Source organism: Cuculus canorus, chromosome 3 (assembly GCF_017976375.1).
Source record: "Cuculus canorus isolate bCucCan1 chromosome 3, bCucCan1.pri, whole genome shotgun sequence".
Lineage (NCBI taxonomy): Eukaryota > Metazoa > Chordata > Aves > Cuculiformes > Cuculidae > Cuculus > Cuculus canorus.
In genome coordinates, this window is record NC_071403.1 from 115,928,895 (window position 1) to 115,951,493 (window position 22,599).

The 22,599-nt window shown below is 41.9% G+C and overlaps 2 protein-coding genes across 6 annotated transcripts in view; both read right to left on the minus strand.

Annotated features, from left to right (window-relative positions):
- Nucleotides 1–213: 213 nt before the first annotated feature.
- TTC32 (tetratricopeptide repeat domain 32) lies at nucleotides 214–6,672 on the minus strand. 3 transcript variants are annotated; one of them, XM_054062505.1, is made up of 3 exons: nucleotides 6,497–6,672; nucleotides 5,428–5,585; nucleotides 214–2,680 (listed from the first exon to the last, which is right to left on the minus strand). In XM_054062505.1, the coding sequence occupies exons 1-3, from the start codon at nucleotides 6,568–6,570 to the stop codon at nucleotides 2,553–2,555; spliced, it is 360 nt and encodes a 119-aa protein (XP_053918480.1). In that variant the 5' UTR covers nucleotides 6,571–6,672; the 3' UTR covers nucleotides 214–2,552. The 3 variants fall into 3 exon arrangements, with proteins under 3 accessions (XP_053918480.1, XP_053918479.1, XP_053918478.1); XM_054062504.1 differs by having other exon boundaries at nucleotides 6,467–6,664; XM_054062503.1 differs by lacking the exon at nucleotides 6,497–6,672 and having other exon boundaries at nucleotides 5,428–5,702.
- Nucleotides 6,673–7,089: 417 nt separating this feature from the next.
- Nucleotides 7,090–22,599, minus strand: part of WDR35 (WD repeat domain 35) — a 42,776-nt gene continuing 27,266 nt past the window's right edge. Inside the window, exons 17-28 of one of the 3 annotated variants that reach the window (XM_054062500.1) lie at nucleotides 21,170–21,380; nucleotides 20,507–20,587; nucleotides 20,239–20,375; nucleotides 18,361–18,564; nucleotides 16,507–16,653; nucleotides 15,190–15,322; nucleotides 14,111–14,221; nucleotides 13,024–13,188; nucleotides 11,863–12,003; nucleotides 11,019–11,175; nucleotides 10,145–10,385; nucleotides 7,090–9,067 (exon numbers count right to left, since the gene is read on the minus strand). In XM_054062500.1, the coding sequence (XP_053918475.1) occupies nucleotides 8,923–9,067; nucleotides 10,145–10,385; nucleotides 11,019–11,175; nucleotides 11,863–12,003; nucleotides 13,024–13,188; nucleotides 14,111–14,221; nucleotides 15,190–15,322; nucleotides 16,507–16,653; nucleotides 18,361–18,564; nucleotides 20,239–20,375; nucleotides 20,507–20,587; nucleotides 21,170–21,380 (1,873 nt within the window). In that variant the 3' untranslated portion in view covers nucleotides 7,090–8,922. Of the gene's footprint in view, nucleotides 9,071–10,144; nucleotides 10,386–11,018; nucleotides 11,176–11,862; nucleotides 12,004–13,023; nucleotides 13,189–14,110; nucleotides 14,222–15,189; nucleotides 15,323–16,506; nucleotides 16,654–18,360; nucleotides 18,565–20,238; nucleotides 20,376–20,506; nucleotides 20,588–21,169; nucleotides 21,381–22,599 lie in introns of all 3 variants that reach the window. The other 2 variants (XM_009558303.2, XM_054062501.1) reach the window with 2 other exon arrangements.

Below are 22,599 nucleotides of genomic sequence, written 5' to 3' on the forward strand. Positions count from 1 at the left end.
TCTCATGGGTAATGGAGTGGGCAGACCGAGACACTCCACAGACGTTTGACATCTTCAAGCAGAGACAACCCCTACAGCCCGGCGAAGGTGTAAGGCCACAGGACCTCTGCAGTGCAAAGCGTCCAAAGCACAACCCCTGCTCCTTTTACAAGCCAAGAGCTTGTCTGAATTTCACGTGGAAACATTACATAAAACAAATTTTACTGCTCTCCATTAGACTTTTAATTCTTGAAAGGATTATGAACAGGAAAATCGCAGGACAAGGGAAGTTATTTGACACATCCTCCTCTTCAAGCCTGGGGGGGGATTTATAGTGATAATGGTGGTTTATAGCCTTTCAACAGTCCTGAGCAAAAGAACAGTACACAATACTATTTCATAATTTCAGACCGAAAATGCCGATTAGTCTTGTGATGTAAAGCCAAAGAAGTGAGTGACTCATGCACGTGAAAGGAGAAAATGTGTGCGAGAACCTTACTGGTCAAAATTACCCTGAAAGAATTCCAATTTAAGCCAAAATGCCCTGTGACAGTTCATGCTTTTACGGCAGAGAGAAGGAAAGACTGGAGAATCTGCTATAAAACTGCTCCCAGACCAGTGAAATATTTCTGTGCCAACAATGGATGCATCATAACCAACTGAGCAACATCCACAAAGCAACACAAGCTTTGTTTTCTAGAATACTTATTTGCTGTTTGTATTTTTTTTTTTGTCCGTATCTTGCTGGCTAAACAGTTTCTGTGCAGAAATAGATGTGATCTCTCAAGAAAAAATTCACAGGCGGTGTTCAACTGCTCACGTCTTTAATTTTCTTGGCATGATAAGTCAGGAACATGTTTAGTTCTAGCTCACCTTCTCACCATCAACAAAGAGTCAGTGTGATTGATCAGTTTTTGAGACTGAGGTGGTGTGAAATATGCCAAGTCCTTAAATTCAGTGTTATCAGTATCATACAATCACTATGTTAGAAAAGACCTCTGAGATCATCAAGTCCAACTATGTCTGTCTACTACTAAACAAGATCCCTGAGCACCTCTTCTACTCGCCTTTTAAACTCCTCCAGGGATGGGGACTCCACCACCTCCCTGGGCAGCACTTCCAGTGCTTGAGAAGCCTTTTTCTTCTGGGAGAAAAAAAAATGGAAGCAAAGCACGTGCTTAATATATCCAAAAAAGTAAAAACTTACACTTTTGGGAAAAAAAAAGGTCAGTTACATGACAGTCTGCTTTCCAAACTGTATATGGCTGCATTCTGCTATCATGCATTGTATTTATAGAACTTCAAAATCGCTGCTGCGAAGCGTCATGGAGCGTAAGAGGTATACGCAGCATTTGCTCAGCCCCGTGCTCCAGATTTGCTCAATGAAGCTGTCGCAGTTTTATCCCAAATCTAAAAGTGATCTCAGGAAGGCTCCTAGAGAAGATATTCAGAGGCTCAAGCCTGTTCTCATCACTTACCCGAAAGGGTTCCACCACTTTCAGCGAGCCCTGCACTTGTGCAGCCTGAGGATCATCCATGAAGAAACTCAACCAGAAGCAGAACCCTCCTTAGCATCATTTATTTTAAAAAAATAATGTAATGCTCACGCAGACAATCTTTATTAAACTTGTATTGCTATGAACGAGCAAGGGTGTTTCTTATTGATGATTTATAGATATCGGCACCGGTCCCTCCTTTCAGGGGAGAAATGAAGCTTCCATCAGACAGATTTCACCTGGTGTGTTTCAATAAAAAGGAGAAAGCCACAGCCCCTGCTCTGAATAGCTCCACTACCTTCACTACCACAAGATCTTTATAATCATGAGAAAACATTCATTAATTCAATTATTAATCTGCCCAATGCTTTCACAACACAATTACAAAAAATAGGTATGCTCTGTTCCTACTTGATTACGTCGTGTTAAACTGCCCCCAGGAGTGAATGAACTCATGATGGACTAAATGCTTATACCACGCTCCTCCTGCAAGGCACAGCTGGCGTTACCTGAAAACATCTTCTGGGTTTCATTAAGTGTTTCTGAATACAGAAACACTCTGTACTGAAAAGAAAATCAGTTACGTAGCATCAAGGACAAAACCTCAGAATTAACAACTGCACTTTTAGCATAAATCAAACGCGTACTTAAAATGGAGACAAACACCATCAGTATTATATCACTGCTCTTCTCTCACAACCTCCAATCTTAAGAATTGAAATGCTTTGTATAGTTTTTCTTCCCCACGACTTTAAAACAATGCATGCAAGAGTACAGAAGCAGTTTTAATAAGGGGACTACAGGCTTCGTTAGCCGTTACTGAGCTTCCAACACCTTTACGAAGTCCTTCTGTACAAAATCTGTAAAAGCATCTTGCACAGATCTAACATAATACTTTTTCTCAACACTAAAAATATCCAAAAATAATTTATTCTTCAGTCATAATCCATTTTAACTTATTTACCTAAGAACGAGGTTTCTTCAGTAGGTCCTAACAAATATCCATGATCTCATTCCATCCATCAACGACCAAAGTCACACGTTTAGAAAAACATTTTCACACCACTAGCCATGTTTTCAATAACCCCGCTTTTGTTTTTCTTCTTTGTCAAGAACAGCCTGCTTGAGACTCAAGGCGGCGTCTTCAAACTGGGGATTTAACTCTAATACTTTCCTGAAATCTTTCATGGCTTCATCAAAGCATCCTGTTCCACCCCCAAAAAAAAAGAGAAAGAAAAAAGCAAGCATTAATTCTCTCTCTGTAACTTCTCAAACTGACAAACCCCACTTGAAGAATGACTCCCAATACTTTCACTACCAAACAGCAGGAGCTGTACCTACTGGACCCACCACCTCTGGAGGCCCAGAGGTCTTCAGAGCAAGAATCAAAGTGCCTATTTTTGAACCTCTAATGGGTTTAAGGCTTAATTGAGGCAGTTTAGCCAAAGATGAGGAGTTGAACAGCCCATGCCAACAGCCACGCTGCCTTAACCCAGAGCACAGGCATACAGCTCCCTGGCCAATACTCTTGGCCAGGGTCCATTCTCCTGATGCTCTCCCCTGGTCCTTAACTTCGAGGTCTTGTCTTTGCAATAACCAAAGTCCATCAAAAGCAGCAGGGGTGCCGCTTTCTTATGGCACATTCAAATCCTGGGCAGGAAACTCCCCAGATGGCTGAAAGCCCACCGCACATCAAGGAGGCTACGGTCGCTACGTCTGCACCTACTTCAGAGGTGCTTTGTTTCAATGTTTGAAATTGGTTGGTTTTATTCATAATGCAACTTTTTACTAAACAGAAACGTCATCTTTCCCCCTATTTTTACCTGAATAGCATCTTTTCGGATGATACAGCAGAACAACTGCACACAGGGACATCTACATCTAACCGCATCTACGCAGGGAAGAACCCCCGCTGAAAGCTCCTGCCGTTCCTTGAGCAAAATGCATCTGTCCACACCACCTACTTGTGGTGCAACACCTCACCCCTGCTTGGGGCCAGGCAGGCCCCTCCGAGCGTAAAACGGAGGGAATTGTTGTATTTTTTAAGTTAGACATGTTCCTCTGATAGCATGGGGTTTTTTCAATGGTTTTCCAGACACTGTTCACTCCTTGGAGATGACAATGACTTGTGTGAAGTATCATCTGTGCTGAACAAATGTGTCTTCTCTAATCACCTCTGTTTGGAGTCTTTCCCTATTTCAAGTTCAAGCAGAGCTCTGGCTCCAAAGCTTCAAATGAGGAAGAGTTTTGACTCAGTCGAAAAGTTCTAATAACATTAAAATTAGTCCTTGAAAAGTAATAGAATATGCATAAGATTTCTGAGAAAATTGATGCATATGCACGTAAGTGGGAAATACATGCTGTTCCCAGCTTGTGTCTCGTGGCACATGACTGGTGGGGATCCCTCCCTCGTCTTGCCTGCGCCTGATCAAAGGGTGCTTCCTTTCTAAAATGCCAAAATGAGTCTTTTCAGTATCAGTGCGTGTGAGCAGGGAGCGCAAGGCGCTGCGGGTGCATGCAAGGAGCGATGTGAGTGCAAGGAGCCACGAGTGTGCAGGCAAAAAGCGCTGTGTGTGCAAGGAGCAATAAGTGTGCAGGTGAGGAGCAAGGAACGTGCAAGGAGTGAGGAGCATGCAGGCGAGGAGCAAGGAGCGTGCAGGTGAGGAGTGTGCAAGGAGTGAGGACCGTGCAGGTAAGGAGCAAGGAGCGTGCAAGGAGTGAGGAGCATGCAAGGAGTGAGGAGCGTGCAGGCGAGGAGCAAGGAGCGGACAAGGAGTGAGGAGCGTGAAGGCAAGGAGCAAGGAGTGCGCAAGGATGAGGAGTGTGAAGGCAAGAAGCAAGGAACGTGCAGGTGAGGAGTGTGCAAGGAGTGAGGAGTGTGAAGGCAAGGAGCGTGCAGGTGAGGAGTGTGCAAGGAGTGAGGAGTGTGAAGGCAAGGAGCGTGCAGGTGAGGAGTGTGAAGGCAAGGAGCGTGCAGGTGAGGAGTGTGCAAGGAGTGAGGAGCGTGCAAGGAGTGAGGAGCGTGCAGGTGAGGAGTGTGCAAGGAGTGAGGAGCGTGCAAGGAGTGAGGAGCGTGCAGGCAAGGAGCAAGGAGCGTGCAAGGAGTGAGGAGCGCTGTGTACGCAGAGAGTGCTGTGCATTCAGGCAGGAATCACTGTGCATGCATGCAGTGAGCACTCTACATGCAGGAAGCGCCATGCATGCATTCAAGCAGCACTGTACATGCATGCAAGGAGCGCTGTGGATGCATTCAAGCAGCCCTGTGGAGGCATGCAAGAAGCGCTGTGGATACATGTAAGCAGCACTGTGCACACATGCAAGGAGTGCTGTGGATGCATGCAGGGAGTGCTGTGCACGTATGGTTCTGTAAGCATGCAAGGAGTGTACGCAAGGAGTGCTGTAAGTGCAAGGAGTGATGACTGCAAGGAGTGATGAGTGTGCAAGGAGTAAGGAGCACTGCACATTCAGAGAGCACTGTGCATGCAAGGAGGGAGCGCTGTGCATGCAGAGAGCACTGTGCATGCATGCAGGGAGCGCTGAGCATGCATTCAAGCACTGCTATGGACTCATGCAGGGAGCGCTGTGCGGGCAGGCAAGCAGCAGTGTGCAGGCAGGGAGCATTTTGCAGGCAGAGCACAATGAGCATGCAGGGAGCACCGTGTATGCATGCAAGGAGCTCCGTGTGCGGAAGGAACGATGTGCATGCGAAGAGCAACAAGCATGCAAGGAGTGAGGAGCACCGTGCATTCAGGGAGCGCTGTGTATGCAGAGTGTGGTGTGCAGGCAGGAAGCTCTGTGGATGCATGCAGGGAGTGCTGTGCATTCAAGCAGTGCTGTGCATGCATGCAGGGAGCACTGTGCATGCAGGGAGCGCTGTGCACCCCTCCCCGGGAGGCTCAGGCCGGCTCTCCCCGGTCCCCTGCACACCCCAGGGTGCCCCGCGGCCCCGTACCGAGCCGGTAGAGCACCAGCCCCCGGTTGTAGTAGGGCACCTCGAAGCCGGGCTGGCACTCGATGGCGGCCGTGTAGTCCTGCAGGGCGGCGGCGAACTCCACGCGCAGGTACCGGCACAGCCCGCGGTCGTTGAGCGCCGTGGCGCGGAGCTGAGCGCTGGGAGGGGCGGGGAGGGGCGCACCGCTGCCTGCGGGACCCCGCAGCCCCGGGGCCCGCGTCCCACTATCCCTCATCTCCGCTCCCTCCCCCCTGCTGCCCGGCATCCTCCCTCCCGCAGCTCCTGCATCCCCCCTACCGCAGCCCCCGCTCCCTCTACCCGCATTCCAGCTACCCCTGCTCCGCCCGCATCCCCTAGTCCGCTCCCCTGGGTCCCGCATCCCTGCTCACACCCCCGTCCCGTGTCCCGCATCCCCGCTCCCCAAACTCCCGCATCCCAGCTCCCCCTGCTCCGCTCCCCTGGCTCCCGCATCCCGCTGCCCCCCATCCCCGCTCTCCCCCTCCCACATACCCCCCCCATCCTCCCTCCCTTTTTGCCTCCGTCCCGCATCCCACTGACCCCCATCCCCACCCTTCCTACTCCCCCCCTCCTTATCCCGCACCCCCATCTCCGCTCTCCCCCTCCCGCATCCCATCCCTCCTTTCCCCCCCTCCGCACTCCCTGCTCCGCTCCCCCCCCCTTCCCACTCCCCCACCCCTTCCCGCACACCCTCCTCCCCTTCCCCCCCCCCAAGCCCCCCCTGCTCTGCTCCCCCGGTCCCGCATCTCCACTCCCCAAACTCCCGCATCCCAGCAACCCCTGCTCCGCTCCCCTGGCTCCCACATCCCGCTGACCCCCCTATCCCCACCCTCCCTACTGCCCCCCCCTTCCCGCACCTCCATCACCGCTCTCCCCCTCCCGCATCCCATCCCTCCCCGCCCCGTTCCTCCCCCTCTGCATCCCCTGCTCCGCTCCCCCCCTTCCCGCACCCCCTCCTCCCCTTCCCCCTCCCCCCCCCCGCTCGGCTCCCCGGTCTCCCCCGCTCCCCGCGGTGCCGCACCCCGCGCCCCGGGCCAGCAGCCGCCCGTACAGCTCCTCGGCCGCCCGCAGCCGCCGCGCCCCCAGCTCGGCCCGCGCGGCCTCCAGCAGCGCCTCGGGCTCCATGGCGGCCCCGGGCGGAGGCGGCGCGCACAGTCCCCCCGCGGGCCCCGCACCGAGCGCGGGGAGGAGACAGAGGCGGGACCTCACGGCACCGCGGCGCTTCCGCACAGGGGAGGAGGAGGAGTGGGCGCTGAGCTGCTCTCTCGGGTGCAGCGATAGGAGCCGAGGGAAGGGCAGGAAGGTGGGGAGGGGCAGGAGGGACACGAGGAGAAGGTTCTTCCCCCCCAGAGGGTGGCGGAGCCCTGGAGCAGCTCCCCGGGAAGCAGTCACAGCGCCAAGCGTGACAACCAGTCCAGAAGCGTTCGGACGATGCCCTCAGACACCCGGTGTGAATGTTGGGTGTCCTGTGCGGGGAAGGGGGTTGGACTCCATCCATGATCCTGGCCCAGGTTGCCCAGGGAAGCTGTGGCTGCCCCATCCCTGGAGGGGTTCCAGGCCAGGTTGGATGGGCCTTGGGCAGCCTGAGCCAGTGGGAGGTGTCCCTGCCCATGGCAGGGGGGTCGGAACCGAACTTAAAGGCCCCTTCTAACCCAAACTATTCTATGATCCTTGTAGGTCCCTTCCAAACCGGATCATTCCACAATTCAGTCCTGCTGGTGACGCACAGAATAAGAGAACTGGAACGGACGGGAATTACATAATTGGTCTAACAGGTAAAGGGAGGCGATTCTGCCACTCTACTCCACTCTCACGAGCACTCACCTGTAGTCCTGTGTCCAGTTCTGGAGTCCTCGGCCTAGGAAGGACATGGATCTGTTGGAGTGAGTCCAGAGGAGGCCACAAAGATGATCTGAGGGCTGGAGCACCTCCCATACAAGGACAGGCTGAGACACATGGGCTTGTTTAGCCTGGAGAAGGCTCCAGGGAGACTTTAGAGCAGCCTCCCGCTACTGAAAGGGGGCTCCGGGAAAGCTGGAGGGGGCTCTTTATCAGGGAGTGCAGGGATAGGATAAGGTGTAATGGTTTTAGCCTAAAAGAGGAGAAATTTAGATTAGATGTTAGGAGGAAATTTTTTACTGTGAGGGTGGTGAGGCCCTGGCCCAGGTCACCCAGAGAAGTCATGGCTGCCCCATTGCTGGAGGTGTTCCAGGCCAGGTTGGATGGAGCTTTGAGCAACATGATCCAGTTGGGAGGTGTCCCTGCCCACGGCAGGGGGTTTGGAACTGGATTGGGCTTTAAGGTCTGTTCCAACCCAAACAATTCTGTGATTCTATGAATTGGCAATTCATAGAATGACGTAACTGGCACAGCCCAGAATGATTTAATTGGCACAGCCCTCTACTACACATTTCTACAAAGGAAAAGGACAGAAAACAAATAAAAATATGAATGACAGTTAATACTTTCAATAGAAAACGGGGTTTATTGTCACCAATGTTTAATGGAAAGGGAATACTGATGTGAAAGAGAACACAGACGAGGCCTCACAGTCCTCTGGCAGAAACCAACACACAAAGTGGCTGCTGCCAGGCTGCCAAGTGCTGTCTGGTCCTGGAAAAGCTCATAGCATGGAGCAGGGCCTTGCAGCACCACCAGAGCAGAGGCTCAAATCCAGCACAGTTCTAAGTAAAAGAACATTTCCTAAACCTTCGTCTGTAACAAGGATGACAGTTCAACTCTTAGAATCTGTTCAAGAGATGTCGGCTGCTCTCTTCAAGCTACTTAGAAGAGCTCATTACCCTATTCTAGATAGCAGGTTCATAGCTTTCCAGAACTGGTGGAAGAAATCCCCAAAGCTTGAGAACACAGATGCAGACTGGCACCACTGATGGGTAAATGATTGCAAGCCCTTTATTGCTGTGGTGGGTTTAAATATACTTGGCAAAAGAAAACAGCAGAGATGTGTGCTTAAACCAGTACATTGCTCTAGTGAAACATATCTATCTACTATCACAACTATTGTGGCATTATTTCAAATTGAGAATTGCTTCCTTCAGAAAACTCTGAATTTTGAGAAAGTCCAATAATTTCCCGTGGAATTACAAAAACAAAAAAATGGAGCTTTCTCAGAGTAAAACGTGTTAAGAGAAACCCACATTCAATTCATATAGCTTTGAAACTAGGACCGATTTACAATTAGAAAAGAATGCTTTAACCTTAAAACTTTGCACAAAAAAGGTAAAAAAATAAACTGACTTTATTAACATTTATGTTAAGTTGTTTTTTTCACATAAATGGAACCAGTAAAAGATCTTTCTTGTGGGTTTGGGGTATTTTTAAATGTTTCTCTAATAGTGGCACTATCTGTTACAATCGGTACCTGAGTTGTATTTTAAAACATAGTACAACAGTAACATTTTAGAGAGTATTTTTAGGAGATGTAACAAATGAGGATAAACAACCTGTTATCCTCTGCTATACCGTACTGTGGCACAGAGGACAGAATTTATAGTTGCTTGTTTCTTTGGTTTTCATGCAATGCTTACATACGCTGCACATCCAGAATCGATACTCCATGATAGGCTCTCCTGTTGCAACACATACAGGAAGTTTCTCCTCTCTGCTATTAATAAAAGAAAAGAGAAGAGTAAATAAAGCCAAAAGAATAAAAACATCATTTTAAAATAGCAGCAAAGACTTGACTTGTTGAAATTTGCAAAGTATAATCGTGTGCCTACAGTGAGTTACAAAGCTTGCAATGCTCCTCTATAAAATACTGCTGCTCTATTCAAATGTGCACCACTTCTTGATTGGAAGTTATTAAATCACTTAACACTTCACTGTTAACATAACCAGGTATGCAAATCCTGACACAAGAGAATGCACACCCCCAGAACCATAAAGGCAACAAATCGGGATCAGCAGATCCAAAAGACGAAGTAAGAAGAAGCAGTGAAGGCCATGTAAGGGCGAGGTTCAATTAGACACCTGCACTAATGTCACATTTGTTCCTCTGAAGAGTTGCTATGAAAGCCACTAGTGAGCTTCAGTACATCTGCACAGTAAAATCAAACAAGACAGGTTAAAATCCCGCTCATTAAAAAGAATGCTGATCGACAATCAATTTCCGTACTCACAAATTCCATGCTGTTAGCAGGAAACATGTGTCAAAGACAGTTGTGGGCAGAGCCACTCCAAAGATTTAACTCTTACGTCTGCCCTTCATATTCTAATGCTTTCACTTGACATGTCCATCTTCTCACACCACGTAGATTTAGGTAATTTACAAAACACTGGAGACTCGTTGGTTAATCTTGGTTAAACATTCACTTGTTGACATTTGCTTCATACCACAAGGGTGATGCAAACAGTAACATTATTGCTTCAACGGCACATGACACCTTATCAAAGGTCCTAAACCTCCAGCGCTCTGTCCACATGCATTTCAGATTAAGATGAAGTTACATCTCGATGCCCAGTTTCTTGAATACAGTCAGTGTATTCTCCCAAATAAAACAGCATTGTACTGCCCTTTCTGCAAACTCACTAACACCTGCATCACTCTTGCCCAATATTTGGTGCAAGCAGAAAAGCACCTAATTAACTTCGTCACACAAACCTGCTAAAACCCAAAATGCAGACAATAGCAGAAAAAAAATGCTTGTTTTATTACAGTATTATATACCTATAAACCCACCTCTCAAGAACATCATCCAGATCAGATTTCTTGTTAGACTTCGGACAATGTCTCGTGAATATCTCTAGAGCAAGGTCTTCATACTGCTGCCTCTGCTCTGGTTGAAGAGTATCCAAGGATTCTAGTTTAACAAAGGCTTTTGAACAAATATCAAATGCTCTATTTGCACATGCACAAAGTGCCAAAAGGGAATAGATTTCAACTGCAGGGATAACGTCTTCATAGTCTCGCAAATGAAGAGCTAAGAAATAAGGGAAAAAAAAGTCCCAGGAAATTATTACATGTCTTCTGAGAAGTGCAGGCATCCGTATGAAATATTTGCTACTAGTAGACAGTGTTAATCTCACAAATTCAACACAATGAACCAAAATCTTTTCATTGACATGACTGCAAAGCATGCATGGCTCAACACATTTTAAAAACAAATAAAGGTAAGGAGATTTGATGGGAAATTGAAGTGTATTTTTGACATACTTTTTTTTTTTTTCAAAAAAGAAGCATTTGAAATGGACCTTCGTTACTCGGACAAAGGATAGGGCACTGTTTGCATCTTAGACTCCCACAGATTTTCTTATGAAGCTCTACAGGGAGGTCTGACATAAGTTCAGGCATGCCGTGTAATTTCAAGAAACAAAACAGTCAACAGAACATCTACAGAGCTTGTACGATTTAACCAGGTAATATTTGGTAAGTTCGATTTGCAGAATATATTTTCCAGGTATCTTGACTGCAGCCATATTCAATTCATTGCATGATTTTGTTTTAAATTTCACGGTTCCATCAACAACAGAAAGATGTGCCAACTATATATGAAATTGTGCTGTGCACACAAAGTTAGAACGGTTTCTTTACAGGGTTAAACATGAAGTCCTACCTGTTTTAAGCGCGGCATCTACAGAACCTTTATAGAGCTGTCTTTGTGCAAGAATGAAAAAATGGTAAGCCTCAGCTCCTCGCCAAGCATTGTCTGCGAAGCGATTATTTAAAGAAAGAACATCATCTTCTAGCAAGCCAGCCAAAGCTGAAGCTGTCTGAAAACAAAGCAATATCACAAGTAATTTTTATACAAAACAGATAAAGGAGCAAATGGGGGTTTATGAAAAGAGATTTTCTGTACTTGGTGACACACAACTGTCTGTGTTAACTAGGGAAAATATAAATACATGGACTTAAGGTGGACATTTTTAGGTACTTTATACAGCGCACACAGCTGAACATATGGTGCAGATTTTCAAAGATCAGTATCATTTACATGTGTACCAATATATTCAGTGCACATCTGCAGACTGGTTCATACTTTGGATTAATGTTGCATTTCAACACCAGCTCTCTTAAAACTTTGTTTAAATGGTATCATTTGTGAATATGAAAATAAAAATTTGAGCAGAAAAAAAAATTCTTCCATTTGCTTTGCCCATACTTGGAGCCACCTCCTTGCTGAATTATAATCAACATGGCTTAATCTAATCACAGATCTCTCTTTGGGATTGATACGTCTTCCTGAATGACAGGAAAGTGAGAGCCTTGCAGGAAAAACCCAAATCTGGAGTTTCTTAGTATGATTTTTATTTTTATAATACAATCATGAAGAAAAACACATGAAATTTAGGAAGAAAATATATGAAAAAAAAATAGTAGCTTCACATGAAGATACTTTTATTTGACTACGTAGCACATATCAGAATTTGGGAAGAGAAAAAAAGCAAAAGACACTTTACCTCTGAAGTTTTTCCTTTAACTTTTCCCCTCTGCGTATTTTGCATTTGCTCATGGCATTGTTCTATAAGTAAGGCTGATAATACATAAAGCTTTTTAACACGCAAAGGCTTTGTCCTTTTCTTTGCCTCTTCATCTGCGATCTTAAAAAACAAACCCAAGGAATGTAATGTTGATTCAGAAAAAAACCAAACCAAACTATTAGAAGAATCGCTTTGTTCTCTTGGACAACTCTATGCTTGCACAAACCTAGGAAATTATGCCAAAAAACGATTCCACGTTTGAATGCAGTAACTTAAGACAGCGAACAAAACTACATAGGAAAATGTCAAAGTGAAGAATGCGCATTATTCTGTACTTATATAGCTAACAAGTATATAGAGCTAGATTCTCGGGGTAAATCAGTGTAACCATGTATAAGACTACTGATTCAATAAAAAGATAACCCAAAAAGTAGCATTTTTTTAAACACTGAAGTTTAATAAAACCAGAACTTTCAATAAGGTCTAGTTGTTTTCCCAGAAAAGAAGAACGGCTTTTGACAATAACACATACACGTACAGGTTATTATAAATATTTGCTGTAAACATTACATGTCACTATTGCATGTAATATCTCTGTAGGCTATCCACAGAAATCTCTGCAGCCAATTCAAATCTAAGCAACATCTTTATCCTAAAAGCACGCCACACAGTTCCTAACTGAAGGTACCAATTGAAGAAATACCAAATTTTGACTTCTAGTTAATGACATTGCTAGCTTTAAAAATAAAGGAGATAAAACTAATCTACACAACATATAAAATACTGTGGACACTGCACCCAGGCCAATCTTCTTTACTCCTTTACTAGGCAACGCAGGGCAACTGGACCTTTTCTGAGGTGCAGTTCATCTTATTCTAAAGTGAAAGTCTCAAATCTGATGGCCTCTGTCCTGAAAGTCTCCTCTCCACTGGCTACAGAGGACATCCAGGTTCACTATTTCAGATAGAGATACCTGAACTTCGGAGCTGGATTTTTCTTTGCAGTATGCCGTTTATGACATCTGCGTATTGCCTGGGCATTGTTAATAGTAAAACAACCAAGAAAATAGAACTGGCAAGGAAATAAGACAACCTAATCCAAACCCCCAGTTATTTGACATAAAAATAAAACCCGCAATACCTTGAACATGAGCTTAGCGGCTTCAAAGAAATAATTGGCCTTACGATAGAGTTCTATAGCATCAAGGATTTTATTCTTTTCCAGTAAATGACTTGCATATCGGGCTAACAAGGATCCAATCTCTTTCATATTATGATTTTTAGCCAGCTCCACAGCTTTATTCCACTAGAAATGAAAGCAGACAATTATCAACTTACATTTTTTCAAATACGTTCTCAGAACAAGCTGGTTATCCATGAATAGCCTGCAACATTTGTGTGCAATATTTCATCACCATTTAGAACGAGGCTACTATAAAATCAAAGTAAAAAGCAAGAGAATACAAATGTGAACACCATGGCCAATCATGTGACAGCAGGCCTGTGAAACAATATTGGACCACTGTCCAAAACCAAATACAAAGCAGCTGCTTTTGCTTTGGTAAAAGCTTTGCAGAATCACTTTGTTGATGCTCACAGCTGGACACATGGATTTCAACACTTCTGATACTACTAAACCCCAGACTCTCAAAAAAATGTTTAAAAGAGGACTTCAGCCCATAAGCTTAAGGCACAAATAATAACACTTTATTTGTCCTTCTGTACACCTCATTTTGTCTGGTCATTTTTCTGATCTTCAACAGTCTGGCTACTTTCTTTTCCTCAGATAAAAAGTTTGGCAGGACTGAGAAACTTAGCTGAATCTCAAACTAGGAAATCACTCACATAAATACAGCACTAGCCAGTCCCGCCATTCCCATACATTGAGTTCCTCATAGCCATCCTCCAATTCTCTTATCTGTGTCAACACAAGGGTTTGCACAGGGAAGTCATAACGGGGAACAGCTCTAGCTGTAAACATAATCGTTTTTCAGATCAGTTCTTTTCCAGCTACGTCCTAACGCAGCAACCCATATATCTGCATCTGTACAAGGAAGGAGGGCAGATAATATTTCAGATAACTGGCTTAAGCATTGAAGTATGAATTTTCCAAATATCACAACAAAACATCAGAAACTTAACAAAGACTTGTATTTAACTCAGCATTAGGATAGAAATCTCACTGTTCAATTGCTATCGGTAAAGCAGATTATCTAATGCAGTTTTACCTGATTGAGATGCACGCAGGTATCCACTGCATCTTTTGGTCGATTACATTTCAGAAAGGCTGACACAGCTTGTTCACACATCCCCACTCTTACAAACATGTAGGCTATATCCTGCAAAAAGCACCAGCACCATGTTAAATTCACTTCCAGATTTTAGCACATTGCATAGTGACTGCAATATTATTATATTCTTGTTTATTTCCAAGAAGTTGGAGTAAAGGAGTTGTTTCCTTCATGGATTCTGTGAAGACAACATGCTCTGTTATAAATATTTAGAACAGCGCAGTCCTTTCACACACTGCTTTTAAATTTTTTTTTAAAAAAAAGCTATTTAAAAATTTGTCTTTCAAAGCAAATCATACCAGAAGGCCTGTGTTCTTACTATTCAGAGTATTTCACCAAACTTTGCTATTGGAGATTAAAAAGGAAGTGCTATCTCTTGCTTTGCTCAAACAACTGAAAATGGCATTAAATGAGCAAGTTTTGCATTTTTCAAGCAATTTGGATTAATCAATCATATCATAGTTTTTAATTAGCTATTACTCAGTATGTCATTTCAGGCTATACCACCTACTTTCTTTCCCTTCAGCAGAGTATCTTCAATTTTCATTATACATTAGCACTCCTACTAGAACTACCACGTAGTAAGTTAAACCAAGGACAGCAACCAGGAAGAAGAATTTGGGACAAACCCCCCCCCATTGTAGAACAGACAACAAAATGAAATCTAAGTGTCCAGACATGAGGAGTGACTTCTCAATAAAGTTTTAGAAAGAAATGCCACAATTTGGGGAGGGAAGCAGTGAATTATGACTTAGCCATATGGGCATAAAGTGCGATGAATAATCAGGTTCTTCTGGGGAACCTGGACAATAAAGGAAAAGAAGAATGATGGGAGTTTGAAAACAATGGTAATACTGGAGATCATCCCAAAGTAACACCATTATGTTTAAGTGCTTAGGTCATATACTGCATTCTTCCTCTCTTTCTTTCTTTCTTAAACATTTTCCCCAAGATGGGAAATTTTAAATAAATAGTTGAGCATAAGACAATGACAAATAAATATGCTTTTTGCTTACAGGGAGCAATTTATTATTCTCTGGAAGTGAGTTAGCTAGGTTCTCCAGTCCTTGGTAGTCCTCTAGCATGTAGTAACATTCAGCTAAACGTTCCTGGTTTCGTCCTTGTATGTAATACGGTACAGCATTTAACCTAAAAAGAAAAAAAACAAACATGTGACTTCCGATATATAAACAGAAGCGGTCTCTGATTGTGTAAGACGTTTGTATTTGTAAAGTTAAAATTACATTATTTTATATAAATAACTTTGCTTGAGAGAGCTTTTGTAGTTAGAATTACGCCGTCTTTCTAAAATGCACTAAGAGTTTTAATTTTCAGAGATCATTCCATTGAAGCAGAAGCAAGACTGATTCTCTAACTAGCATAAGGTTAGGAAATCAAGGAATCTTAAAACTGTGTTCCCACATCGGCACAGATCATGGACAGCTTAGAACTAAACTTTGAGAAATGGGTTTTACTGTTGTACCTCCATATTTTAAAACAAGCACTAAGATCTCCAAGACCGTTTTCCAAAGTTAACTAAAGCATCTAAACATCACCTTTCAAAATGTAATCACAAGTTTTCAACTGCTTTGGGACCAAGTTTTTGTGATAATATAGTTTGGGTAATTGCAATACATAGTGGAGCTGCGGAACTCTGAGTGTTCTGGATGCTAAAAGTTTACATGGGCTTAGAAGACAACAAGAAAAGTTCATGAAAGAAAACTCTGCAAGTTATTAACTACGAAGGTGTCACTTCTGGCTCAGCAAGTATTTGACTGCAAAATGTGTTCTAGAGAAATATCATTACGTGCATGCACTGTTCTGAAAACCTCTTTGGAGTGCCCAGTTTGGGCAATAGCTGGAGACAGATCTAGGTCAGAAAGAACTCTGGATCTTTTCAAACATTTGTGGGTTTAAGCATTCTAGAAAAGTTTGTTGTTAGTTTTGAAATTCACTGATGTTTAATAATTCTCTCCTACTTTTTTTTCTGTTTAAACTGGTTTTGTTTTCTTTAATACTTGCTATATCCAGCCTAATAGAACTGTATAGGTATTTCTCCGCCGCCCCCTTTCCTTTGAAGTGAACAGACTTCTGGCAAAACAGAGATTTTTATTACTTCATTCTTTAGACAGCTGATCAACAGCTCTCTATTTATAGGTACATGCAGCAATGGAACCATAAAAATCTAAGCCAAATCTCATCTTTCCAAAACTATCTCATGTATCGCATCCTGACTTTCCTGATGTCTGTCCCTCCTTATAAATTAAGTCTTGTAATCAGTTTTATAATTTCTTTTGCAATTTCCTTCTTACCAGAGCCTCTACAGAACTCACCATTTTTGACGGTCTGCAAAATAATCTCCAATAGCATTGTGCGCTTGTTCAAGAAGGGCATCATCTGAATCTCCTGAGCCAGTTTTCAGCAGCTGCAATACTCGAAACCAATCTCCCAGTTTTACCCGTAGCCCAATGGCAAGATCTCTAAAACAAAGAGAAAATAGCAGGCAAAAGTCAAAGATGAAATAGCTAACAAAAATCTTGAGTAAAGCATCCAAAAGCACTTTCAAGTTCGTTACCCACACCACAGGTACCAAAATGATCCCTGACAGCTTTTTTTACCATTTAAAGGGTATTCCATAAAAGCAAATACTCAGAGGGCTCACAGGTTATATCATAACCTGTGATAGGTTATATCCCTATCAGTCATACTCCTGTGTGAGGAGTTAAATGAGCGCCTGGAGAGACAGATGGGCTGATGCTACTTCAGGTTTCCTCTTAGCCTGTATGCTATTCTTTATCTTTCACTGCTGACTGCTACAATAGGTGGCAGCAGCTGCAAAGGGCTAAAAGCAGAAGGGAGATGAGGAGGAAAGCCAAGGAACCAAGGAAAATTAATATTGGAGGCTAAAGTTGAGATGTAATAAAATGGATTTCAGAGACTTCTTTCAGATTCAAGGTGACTTTGGATGAAGGAGAAAGGACTCAGAAATAGTCTTTCCTTTTTCTTATTCATGCATACATATGACCCACCGTGTGTCTGTCTGGCATATTTTTTCCACCATACAGAATAATTCTATATTACTTCATATAGCAGAAATTCTGCAGGTGCATAGAAAAAAAAATAGGAGAGATATATACGTTTCTTTTAAAAATGCCCTAAACTTACAAGTGAGTGAAGGAAGGCAATAGCAAGCCAGTGCAATCAGCTAAATAAGAGCATCTATCAAAAAAATTTAAATTTGTGTTTGAAAAAGAGATTTATTCCAATCTGATTTATGGATTTTATCAAGATTTTTCCAGTGAGACTGAAGTGCTTAAGAGGCAGTTCACCTCTTCCAATCAGCACACTTGCATGGGCTATTCAATTATGAGCAAGAAAGTTTTCCATTACCAGGCTCTAATGTGCATCTCTCCTCAGCTCCTGCCTCCCCCACCCACCTCCTTACTGGGAAAGAGGAAGGTTTCTCATTCTTACAGCATGAAGGAAGAAATAATTTCATCTCTATGATTCCCTACTTTTTTTCATGGCCTCATTAATCAAAGCTTAAAAAAATCTGCGTGTGTGCAAGTGATTCACTTTTATCCATGTTTGACCACCACCTACAGGCTACATCATACAACTGCTACTTATTATTCTTCTATCCTTTTTCATTAAAGACAGTGCTCTAGCTAATTAATTAGCATTAATTTATACTTCCCAGTAATATTCTAACTTTGCTTTGTTTGTTTTCATAAATTCCATTGATTGGTCCACAATTTCATCCAGAGTCCTTTCTCCAGAGATTACAGTTCATTAAAAACTCTGTTGTTTATATATCTAATTGAAAAAAATGCGTACTTGGCTACAGGCTAAGAGCAATAGCACATAAATTAAACATCAGTTAAAATAGTTTGTTTGTATTTTTGGAATCCCAGTTGAAATACTGACAAAAAAACTTGCAAAACCATCTATGAAACACAGCACTACGTCGAGCAGCAGAGGTTTTGCAAGCTGTGAGGAATGCGCTGATTTACATATAGAATTGGTTATCTATGAATACAACAAAATTCTCTTCATCTGACCCTTTTTCATCTTTCCAGAAACTGGTGAAGAGCCTTCAGTGCTGAAACAGCCATTCCTTATTAAGGGAAGCAATTTTTTTCAGACTCTTTTTCTTTATTTTCTGCGAGATGACTACATACAATTACCTTCTGTCCATATTCAGATACATTTTTTCTGCTTCTTCAAATCTGCTAAAATAGGCTGCCACTTCTGCTTGCTTCATTGACTCGCTCTGCAGGTTGCCTAGACGCTTCACAAATTTAATACCTTGATAATCTTTGCATCGTACGAAAGCTTGTTCAGCAGTCTGCAGATCCAGCTTCTGAAGAGCAGCTTCAGCCAAGAGACGCCTGCACAAAAAATAAATGTGATAGACGGAAAGGTAGCTATGAAGGAAATTAAATGAGGATCTATTTGACTAGTCATTATTTAAAGACATTCAAGTTACTGCAATTGTGTTGTTTACTAACTAATCTTAATGCAGTTGTATGTTTGTCCTCAGTATGTTCAGAGATCTACCCAGTACTTTTTCAAGGAAAGATGTTCAATTAACTACCAATATTCCTTTGTTCAGCTGTTCAAATGGATGCTGGCTTGGGAGGAATGAGCAGGGCTTAAGTATCACAATCGATCTACATGAAATGTGTTGGTGGTCCGAATGCAGTTCCATTTAGGTATTTCTACCTATGAATGTATTATTAACTTTATACTTTGATAGCAGCCTCAGTCCGAAGGCCTCCAACTAAATTGGGCATCAAGAATAAATTATCCTTCTAATCTATCTCGATGTTCCTTGTCCAGTTAGGACAGCAGTCTGGGAGGGCAGAGCAGTTTGAGAAACCTTGTAGTGTTACTGCCCCATTGGAGAGTTCTGCAAATACAGAATTTCTGCTTTCAGGCCAATGTACATCCATCAGGTGCTTGAATGACATCCTGTTTGTTGTGTTCTAGCAGTGAGGACACTGTCCCATTCTGACCTAGGATATATAGGATTATATATATCTTATATATATAAGGATATAGGATTATTATATATCCTATATCTATCTAGGATAGATATTATTATATATCTATTATTATATATCCTATATCTATCTAGAATATCCTCTATATCCTTATATAAAGGATAAAAATATCCTTTATATCCAGCACTTCTAATCCATCTCTTCATATAAATATGTGACATATTGTATGTTTCTTGCATGATGAAAATTAGATTCATGGCAATTTTGGAGCAAAGTAAACAGCATTTGACACATATTTTGTGATATTATAATATAAAACCTTTACTGAGACACAGACACTGAAAACTACTAGTTATTTTATATTAAGTGAATAGATGATACTAGCAAAAAGCATGAATGACTTCAAAACTCCAAAAATCCTAAGCTAGTTCAAGAATTAGTAAAAACGAGCATATGAAAAACTTTTACCCCACGTACTCAAAGTAATAAAATTACAGTACTATCACAGAAACTTTCAACATGTAGCTATTAAATGCTGTTTTCAGAATGTACATTCTGGAGAAGAAAGAACAACTGGGTAGGAAGGAATTCCTCAGGACAAAGTTTTTGTTGTGGTTTGAGTTAAAGTAGGATCAGTTTCTGATTAACTCAGTCGCTCTAAGTAACTTCATTCTCTGAAAGCTAACTTTCATCCCATACATCATACTCAGTATAAAATTGAGAGATCGTGAGCGTCTCGCCCTCTTCTGTGATGGCTGACGTCCAGTGAGGACCTCATCTGTCTGGTTGTTCCTGATCTTGTATCCATGCAGGATCTCCTTTGGAGGCGATTCAGCCCAATGAGGAGATGTTCTCAGTTAAAACAGCATCCCTTCAGATTGCAGTTGAGCACTGTTACCTTTCTTTTTTGTTTAATGTTTATTAAATTATACAGTTTAAAGCGTATACTGCATTAGCTGGCTTTGATTTGAGGTGTAGTACTTTAGCGTTAGATCTGTCTGAACACTAAAAGAATACAAAAGAACACAAACTTAAAGTTGGCTTATAAAGAGATTTTACCAAAGTCTGGGATGTGGATTGTCTTCTATGAATTGGGAGGATTCCTCAATGCCAACTTTTTCAATCAATGCTCGACTGTCTCGTAATGACCGAATCTCAAAATTGATGATGTAATCTTTGTTAGGATGTTCAGGATTCTAACATAATGGACAAAGAAACATAATTTTATTCCATTGCACCTTTATCTTCACTCAACATAGATATCTACTCTTCAAATCATTAAGACAGACACCATCTTTTCCTACAAAATAAAATTAATTATACTTACCTTTAATATATCATCCAGAAGAACAGATTTGATTTCTAAATCTTCAAAGTTGCAAATGTACCCAGAAGTTTGTATAGGCTCCTTAAAGTTAAATAAGTTATAAAGAAATAAATTTGTATTCTGTCTAATTACATGCTAACCAAATCCATTAGGTATACATAAAGAGACTTTCTTCTCCAAAGCAGGGTTTAACTGCATTTCTAACAGGAAACAACTACTAAAATTATTAACGTTACTGACAATTCCATATACAAAGACATAATTAAAAATCCTCATGTTTTTTATAGTTAAATTACACGACAGAGATAAAGAAACACCTGCCACAGTTCAACTGAACTATGTTTTACAAATAACTTCACTAAAATTGTGTTTCTACTTTACAATCCTTACAAAAAGTATTCTCCTGAAAAATATGTCATGCATTTAAGAAAAATAACACAGCATTTTTATCTTCCTGGGACTGATAGTTCATTTTGCTTACTTGTTCCTAAATAACATTCCCACATTATTGCTGACAAGGTTTTGCGATCTCCAGAAGCAAGTTAATTTATATAAACGCTTGTCTAATTGAAGGGTAAGCACAAGAATAATACTCTTCAACACAGAGCTGTTAACTTACAAGTGAATTTGTGAAATGAGTAGTTTTTGTGTGTTAATATTTACCTCTGGATCCAAGTTTCTGAAAATATACATTCTTGTCTTCTCCATCATTGCAAACAAATCTGGGTTATCTTTGGCCCATTTCATATCCCAGACGTCCCTGCGTTCCAGTTTCAGCTGCTCACCTACAACTTGTTGTCCTGTACTGTCTACTATTCGTGTATCCAAGTCAAAGAAAGTCAAAACACCTGAAAGGTCTATGATAGCAGCACGACTACAGAAAAACAAAGGAAGCAAAAATAAGACAGACAAATAAAACTATTCAAGGTCGTAAATCTGAAATAGTTCCCTAAGCTGGCATGCTCAGGCCAAATTTCTCCTCTAATCTACCAGTATAATTACACAGATCCAGTGAGTTGCATGTGATTTTCATTTATCTGCATGGCAGAGAGAGTCGAGGGACACAGAAGGAAGTTTTTGATCTGCTCGTACAGGATCTGGCCCTGCAAAGGTTCTGAAATATGCCCTTTTTTTTATCCATCGCTTTGAAAAGCCTGAGTACTTCAGGTATCAAGTTGAGTAAATTGCAGGTTTTGCCCCTTGCCAAACTCTCCTTGACGGACTCTAAAATTAACAACTGAACAGAATTGTTTTTCATCATTTACTAGGAGGCAATGAAGGAACGAAACCTTTTTCATTAGCACAAAGTCATTTAGGAAGGAAAGAGCTAGGGTTCAAAACAAATCTAATGCAGCTCTGACTAGATCACACTGCCTTTTAAGTGAAGAAATCTAATTTTGGTCTATACCTGAAAAGGTGAGTGATCTTCACACAAATTATGAATTTTGTTTGAAATTATAAAGTTATTTTGAAGTGCGTATAATTGTCTTATAAGTCCTCTTTAGTCAGTATATTTTTTCCTTTTCTGCCAGGACTCTCATGCTCTCTCTTGCAAAAAAAAAATAGCTGTTAAGTAGAAAGCAGCTTCAGTATTGGCACAGCTGAAGCTTAGGAAAACCAGTCTTGCTAGAAGCATTGCCACCAGCTACAGCTTTTAACAATGGAAAACAAACATGGGACAAAGTTTCCAGGCATTACAAGGACACAGAAATAGAAAGAGGTCATAGGGATATAAAATTTCAGGTTTATGTCATATTTCATCAATTCACGTCACGATCACAGGAAGCTTTTGTTTAGTACACTGAATAAAACAATGGTATTTTCATGTATGTTTCTTTAGACTTCCCACACACACCTTAAGGAGTTTTAAACATAAGAGAGCTTTACTAAAACAGTCTCTTAGAGCAATCTGATGACTGGCCAGATGTACTTAATTAACAATAAGTGGTTAAGCAACCTTTAAAAACAACTAAACTTCATAAATAGTTTCTATTACAGTAAAATTAGTACATAATTATTATAGAATCGTAGAATTCATAGACTTGGTATTTTGACAAATTGTAGTGCTTTATTTTTAAACAGGATACTTGCAC

What these genes read in the sequence shown, in the direction of transcription:
- TTC32 (XM_054062503.1), bottom strand. Translation starts at nt 5,692, where the DNA reads ATGCCGGGCAGCAGGGGGGAGGGAGCGGAGATGAGGGATAGTGGGACG. An exon ending in GCTGGTGCTCTACCGGCTCG is followed by an intron (nt 2,681 to 5,427) that starts GTACGGGGCCGC and finishes GGGGTGGAACAG; the next exon opens with GATGCTTTGATGAAGCCATG.